Genomic DNA, 6,198 nt, shown 5'->3' on the forward strand with positions numbered 1-6,198 from the left:
CGGCCCCGGCCTGGCGCACGGCCTGTACTGGCCGCAGCACTTCCTGCCGGCCCTCGACGGCGGCGCGCCCCCGAGCTACGACAGCCTCACGCTGGACCTCTTCATGCTCGGCTACTTCCAGCTGCTCGAGATGGGCCTGAGCCGCGAGGAGCGCAAGTTCCGCCACCTGCTGTGCTACGAGATGTTCGACCGGCTGGGCAGCCACCCCTGGGAGCGCATCCGCCTCTTCCACCGCATGGTGCTGGAGGAGGTGGAGGCCGGCCGGCGCCGCTGGAGCGACGGCTTCGAGGACCTCAGGCGGCAGTTCTTCGGAGACAGCCCGGAAGAGGCGGAGGAGGCAACTGCAGAGGAGCCGGCCCAAGAGGCCGCCCAGGCTCCGAGGGAGGACTGGCCCGAGCCGCCGCGGGAGGCCTCCCCGCCCCCACGCACGCCCCCGCCTGCCGCCCCGCCCCCGGAGCCCGACCCTCCAGGGTCAGAAGCAGCCCCAGCAGCGGGGGGAGACCCCCCGGAGCTGGCGCTGGTGTCTGCCATGGGCGAGTTCAGCAGCGAGATGGTCTGCCGCTACATCGACCGCAGCTTCTCCTTCTGGAAGGAGAAGGAGGCAGAGCTCTTTGACTTCTGAGCATCAGGATTCGGAAATGACCTCCAAGCACCGTAACCTGCGCGGGATGCCTGGCTGGTGCGGTCCAGAGGCCAGAGGCTGACAGGAAGGACCCAGGGTGGCGGCCTTGGGAAACCAGCGTGCCAGGACCCAGGCGGCTGCCTCAGCCTTTGAGGTCCCATCCAGGCTGGATCTGGGGCATTAGCCTCATAGGCAGGGCACAGGGCAAACCAGGTCTCTCTCCTGGCCCTGCAGGCTTCTGGGGCTCCGTGTGTGGCCAGGAGGAAGAAGCCAGCCGAGTGAGGGACTGTGGGGCCCCCTTGGGGCAGCGCAGCTTTCCAAAGACGGGAGCCCCGCGGCATGCCGTGTTCAGTGTGACGCCTGAGACCCTTTCTCCTCTGTAACAAGCAATAAAGCGCTTTTCCCTCATCCATGTGTTGGGTGCCCCCTCCAGAGTCACTGCTGCTGAGAGCTAGGTCTGCGCCATTTGGGGGTAGGGCACGGGTGGGCCAGAAGGGCCTTCACAGCAGAATGGGGGCGGGGCCCCGGGGGCACTGGCAGGGCCTGCAGAAGCCAAGCTGAGGTTACCCAGACATTCTGGGCCCCAGGCCTGGGCCACCTGTGCAGCTCCCCCCTGGACGCTCATTCTGCCCCTCCCCCCACGCTCACTCAGCTCCTTGGCGTGGCCTCTGGGACGCAGGGCCTGGGTTCATGGGGCTTGGGGCTTGGACAGGAAGTTGGAGCCAGGCATCCTTGTCCATTTGCCCGATGGCAAGGCAGCGAGGTGTGACCCCATCCGGCCCCACAGGTCCTGACTTCAGCAAGTGGGGGGCTGGGGTGCATCCCTTCTGGGCCCTGCCTCCCAGCCCATGCTGGCCCTGAAGCTTCTGCCTGTGTTTCAGGAGGAGGAGGAGGAAGCCCGCCTGGCCAGCATGCCTGCCTGGAGGCGGGACATCCTGAGGAAGAAGCTCGAGGAGGAGAGGTAAGCTGCAGGTCCAGGAGATGTGGGCCAGGCAGTGCACTGATGGTGACCCAGACGCAGGGACCGGCTAATGCTGTCTTTTCCTTTCCAGGGAGCACAAGCGGTGAGTGTGGGCTGACCCGGCTTGCCTCCCCCCCGCCAAGCCAGTCACAGAGGTCACCCCTTTTGCCTCTTTATTCAGCCTCCCTTTGAATGCCACCCCTTGCTACTCAGCCCTGCAGCATGGCCTCCCTGCACCTAGTAATGCCACCAGCCCCCTCCCTACTCCCTCAGTAATTTTGCCCTGTCCCCCAAAGCTTTGCTCTTGTGCCCTAATAACCTTGTCTCCAAATCCCCCACCCACCTAGCCATTCTGCCTGCCGTGAAACCCAAGCTCAGTGTCAATAACTCCGATCGCCTGTCCCTTAAAACTTAGTCTCTGCCCTAGTAATCTAGCCCAGTGTTATAGAAATGTAATTCAAGCTACGAGGAATGTTAAATGTTCTAGTAATCCCACTGGGGAAAAGATATAGGTGAACTGAATTATAACCGTTTAACATGATATGGAAATAGAAATTATATGTTTCAATACATAGTTAATACGGATCACTCGTGGGATATTTGACGTTTTAAAATTAATTATTGAAGTCATCTATAACATCTCAATTATGATACTTCAAATGCTCAACGGCCAGCTGGGCCGGCGGCTGCATGCCTGGTGTGTCCGACCTCTCATTTCCTGTCTCTGCCAGCCACTGTCTCCCCAAAATAGGGTCTCTCAGCTCCCCAGCAGCCTAACCCCAGCTCCTCCACCCCACCCCCACCCATAGCACTCTCTGCCCCTCTGTGACCCCGCAGTTGCTTCCAAGAACAGCCCCACCACCAGCCACGGCCTCCCCCCTCAGTGTGCTCTGTAACCCCAACCTGCCCCAATCAAGCTGTTCCCAGCAATGCTGCCTGCCCCAGCCCTCCCCCCCATAACCTAGCCCACTGTCCCTAGCACCCACTGCCCTGACCACCAGCTTAACCCCTTGACCCCAGGAACCCAGCCCCTGCCCTTAGGAACCCTCCTAGCCCCCGTGCGGGGTGCCATACCTACCCTCTCTCACCTGTCCGCTTCCCGGACCCCACCCGTGCCCAGGAAAGAGGAAGAGAGGCAGAAGCAGGAGGAGCTGCAGCGGGAGAAGGAGCAGTCAGAGAAGCTGCGGACGCTGGGCTACGATGAGACCAAGCTGGCGCCCTGGCAGCGACAGATCATCCTGAAGAAGGGCGACATCGCGAAGTACTGACGCCGCCCCCCTGCCTGCAGCCGCGCGCGAGCTCCCGGGGCCGGCCCCGCCCCCGCCCCTACTGCGAGGCCCTGGCGGAAGGGCTGGGAGCCGCCTTGTCCTCCCCTCCCGCGCTGGAACCCTCCTGGACCCCCACACGGACCCCGCCTCCCTCGCCCGGGCGATACTGGAGCGCCCCGCCGGCCGCCGCAGTCGCCCAGAGAAGTGCCCAAGCTGTTGCGCGAAAAGATGCTGCTTATTTGCATGCGCATTTACATGCATTTGCATGCCGTCGAAGGTCAAAGTGTGCAGCGCACCCCCACCCCACGCGGCCCCGTGGGTGGCGGCCTTGTTTTCGCCGCGGGGCGCTTCCCGCGGCAGCCCCCTCCCCCGCACCCCGGAACCCTTTTCTCTGTGGCATCCTGGGCGGAGACAGGCCCGGGGCCAGGGATGGGGTTTCCCGCCCCGCCTGACCCAGATCTGCGCCGCCGGGCTCCCCCCCTCCGCCCCGGGTTTCCTCTCAGTCACTTGTTTACCAGAAACCGTGAAAACTGCAAACTGCCGCCGGGACTGAGGTGCCGCCGCCAGAGCCCCCTCCGCCCCAGTCCCCCAGCTCAGCCTGCGAGTGCCCGCCCGGCCCCGCCCGGCCCCTCCTGCGCCCCGGTGCAGTGAGTGGCGGACGAGGGTCTGAACCCGCGCCCCCCGCCCCCCGCCGCCACCCCAATAAAGCTCTCTCAGCCGCCGGAGGCCACGCTGATTCTCATTCTCCGTCCCCATGACATGCCCCCTGGGGTAAGGGCCCCGCGGGGAGGGGGGAGGGGGCCGCCCGGCCCATACCGGCAATCCCAGACCCCAGGGGGCCGGCGAGCCGCCTGGCCCTTTCCACACCCTCCCTCAAGAATCCGAGCTCGCCCCCTTAACTCTCCCAACCCTGCGGAAGAAACAAGCAGCTTTATTATTATTTTTAATTTAATACCAAGGAATCAGCTAAACCCCTCGCGCTATTCATCCTGCTTTTTGGGCTGAACCGGGCCTTGGGGGCGCCGGCGCTGCTCTCAGGGCCAACCCAGGGGCTTCTTGTTAAGTGACATAAAATGTCTACACGCATAAGTAACTGTACTTAGGTCTTCGGGGACGCCCACGTAGCCTGGGGTGGCGGGCGGGTCCCGCCTCACGGGCCGCGCTGCTGCAGCCGGCTGCGCAGGTCCTCGGCGCAGCCGTCCAGCCCCATTCGCTCCAGGGCCGCGTAGACGGCGCGCAGGTCGGCGGGCTGCTGCTGGCGCCAGCGCTTGAGCATCTCGTACTGCTGGTCGCGGAAGCGGCCGACCTCCACCTCCACCGCCTCGATCTCCGCCTCGCGCAGCCCCAGCGTGCGCACAAATTCCTTCCAGCGCCGCGCGGGCACCGCGTCCGCCACGTCGTAGAGCTGCGCGCCGGGCTGCAGCACCGAGGCCGCCGCGCCTGCAGGCGGAGCTGGCGGGGGCGCGGGCAGCGGCGTGGGACCTGGCCCCAGGAGAGAACCAAAGCGGGACGAGCTCGGGCTGCGGCTGGGCCCCGTGGGGAGGGGCATCTGGCCCGCTAAGCCCCTGAAGTCCCTTACCAAGAGCTCTGCAGGGCAGCTGGCCCCAGGGGACCTCCTGGGGGGCGCAGGGGGTCCGGCCATTCTCCAGGTGGGCCTTCTCACTGGGTGGCACCAGAAGGGCGCGGGCGCACTCTGGCGGTGAGGAGTGGGTCACCTGGAGGCGGACAGGCCCAGGTCAGCATCCTTGCCCACAGAGGCCCCTTGGCTGGGGTCCGGCCAGGAGAAGCCCCTTGCAGAGCCCACAAGTGCCCTCAGCCTGCCTGCACTGGCCACGCTCGGCACACCTGCCCCTGCCGCCCTCCCCGTCACTCTGACCCTCTTGGCACCGCCACCTGGGGCACCGACCCCGCTCCACTGTGGACAGAGCCCTTGGAGGCAGGCACCGGGCTGGCCGCACTCCCCGCACCTCGGGGCACGCGGGTGCGCCCGGTCCACCCTGGCAGCCGCTGCGCCCACACTGGGGCGGTAGCCTGGCTTGAGGCTCAACCTCCCAGCTCCAGAAGCCTGCGGCCATGCCAGTCTCACCTGCAGGGGCGTCCAAGCCTCCACCCCAGATTGTTCTGCTGAGAGACACAGAGAGGACCTGCTGAGCAGCCAGGCCAGGCTGGACCAGTCCTGGCCCAGTTGCTCCCCAGTCTTCTGCACTCCTCCGGCACTTCCTGCCTTAGTTTCCCCTTTTGCACTGGGAATGAGTGGGCTCGGGGCTACCCATCCTGACCCGAGGCCCCTAGAAATGTGTGTGCACGCTCACCAGCCACCCTGGGCTTGGAAGGCCTGCAGCAGCAGTATACATAGGTCAGGACGGCCCCAAGCAGGAGTAGGACAGCCAGGCTGGCCAGCAGCAGCTGCATCCAGAACACTGAGAGCGGCTGGTGGGTGGGCGGCGGCAGCCACGTCCCGCCCACCCGCCCTCCCAGCTCTCCTGCTGGTGGCCCCAGCAGGCCGCTTACTCTGCCTCCAGCCACAGATGGCCACACAGGGCTCTGGACAGCGCCCCAGGGTTGTCCTGCAAGGAGGGGGCGGGCGAGGGTGAGGGCGTCACAGCCGAGGCCTTTGTCTCCCTGCCTGGCCGCTGCGAGCCTCACGCTACCCAAGGACGTTCCCAAAGTCTCGCAGAAAAGCCGCTTGTGTCCCTTTGACCGGCGCCACTGTTACCAGCCTCCGTCTGTATTAAAGTGACTCGGATGGCCCGAAAGGCTGGGACATGTGTGGCCCCGCTGTCTCCCAGCACCCCCGTCAGAGCCTGGAAAACGGCACCTGCTTAACAGCCCCTGTGGGGCGAACCAGCGAGTGGATGGAGTGTGGGACCCATCACGCTGGCCCTGGGGGGGCTCCCACCCATGAGCACCCCGGGAAACTGGAGTGGGAGATACGAAACTTGCCCAGGATCAACAGGGGACAAACGGCAGACCCGAGGGGCGCCAGGTTCTGCGCCAGAGCACTTGGCTGGCTCTTTGGGGCCACAGCCTGGCAATGCCCAGCCGGAGGGCCCGCTGAGGGCGAGAGGGGAGGGAGGCTCCCGCCTTGTTTGCCCGGCACGAGGCAAATCCCTGTACCAGGCCTGCAGCGGGGCCGGCCCAGCAGAGGGCCAAGCTCCCGCCTTCCCTCCCTGGCCCCCACTCTGCTCCCAGCCCCCCGCCCCCCCGGGGCAGCCAGACGTTACGTGGGGCAGGACACGCAGTGGCCGGCATGTTCGTGGAAGCCAGGCAGGCAGGCGCCGCACTCGGCGGCGGTGCGAGAGCCTGTGGTTGGAGAGACCACGACAGTTCAGGGCGGGAGAGGGAGA

At 65.7% G+C, this 6,198-nt stretch overlaps 2 protein-coding genes across 2 annotated transcripts in view; one reads left to right on the forward strand and one right to left on the reverse strand.

Annotated features, from left to right (window-relative positions):
- ESPN (espin) overlaps positions 1 to 2,882 on the forward strand; it is a 30,095-nt gene extending 27,213 nt beyond the window's left edge. Inside the window, exons 16-19 of the mRNA XM_012722053.1 lie at positions 38 to 601; positions 1,504 to 1,583; positions 1,675 to 1,686; positions 2,704 to 2,882. Of these exons, the coding sequence (XP_012577507.1) occupies positions 38 to 601; positions 1,504 to 1,583; positions 1,675 to 1,686; positions 2,704 to 2,851 (804 nt within the window). The 3' untranslated portion in view covers positions 2,852 to 2,882. The remainder of the gene's footprint in view (positions 1 to 37; positions 602 to 1,503; positions 1,584 to 1,674; positions 1,687 to 2,703) is intronic.
- Positions 2,883 to 3,803: 921 nt separating this feature from the next.
- TNFRSF25 (tumor necrosis factor receptor superfamily, member 25) lies at positions 3,804 to 6,179 on the reverse strand (the record flags this gene model as incomplete). The annotated part of the gene is made up of 6 exons (XM_012722055.1): positions 3,804 to 4,333; positions 4,431 to 4,566; positions 4,938 to 4,975; positions 5,164 to 5,271; positions 5,363 to 5,418; positions 6,076 to 6,179. Coding segments are annotated over 6 exons (774 nt in total), but the record flags the coding sequence as incomplete, so codon positions are not given.
- Between the last annotated feature and the right edge of the window lie 19 nt (positions 6,180 to 6,198).

The sequence above is a fragment of the Condylura cristata genome, unplaced genomic scaffold (genome assembly GCF_000260355.1).
Source record: "Condylura cristata isolate star-nosed mole 26May11 unplaced genomic scaffold, ConCri1.0 scaffold00008, whole genome shotgun sequence".
Classification (NCBI taxonomy): Eukaryota; Metazoa; Chordata; class Mammalia; order Eulipotyphla; family Talpidae; genus Condylura; species Condylura cristata.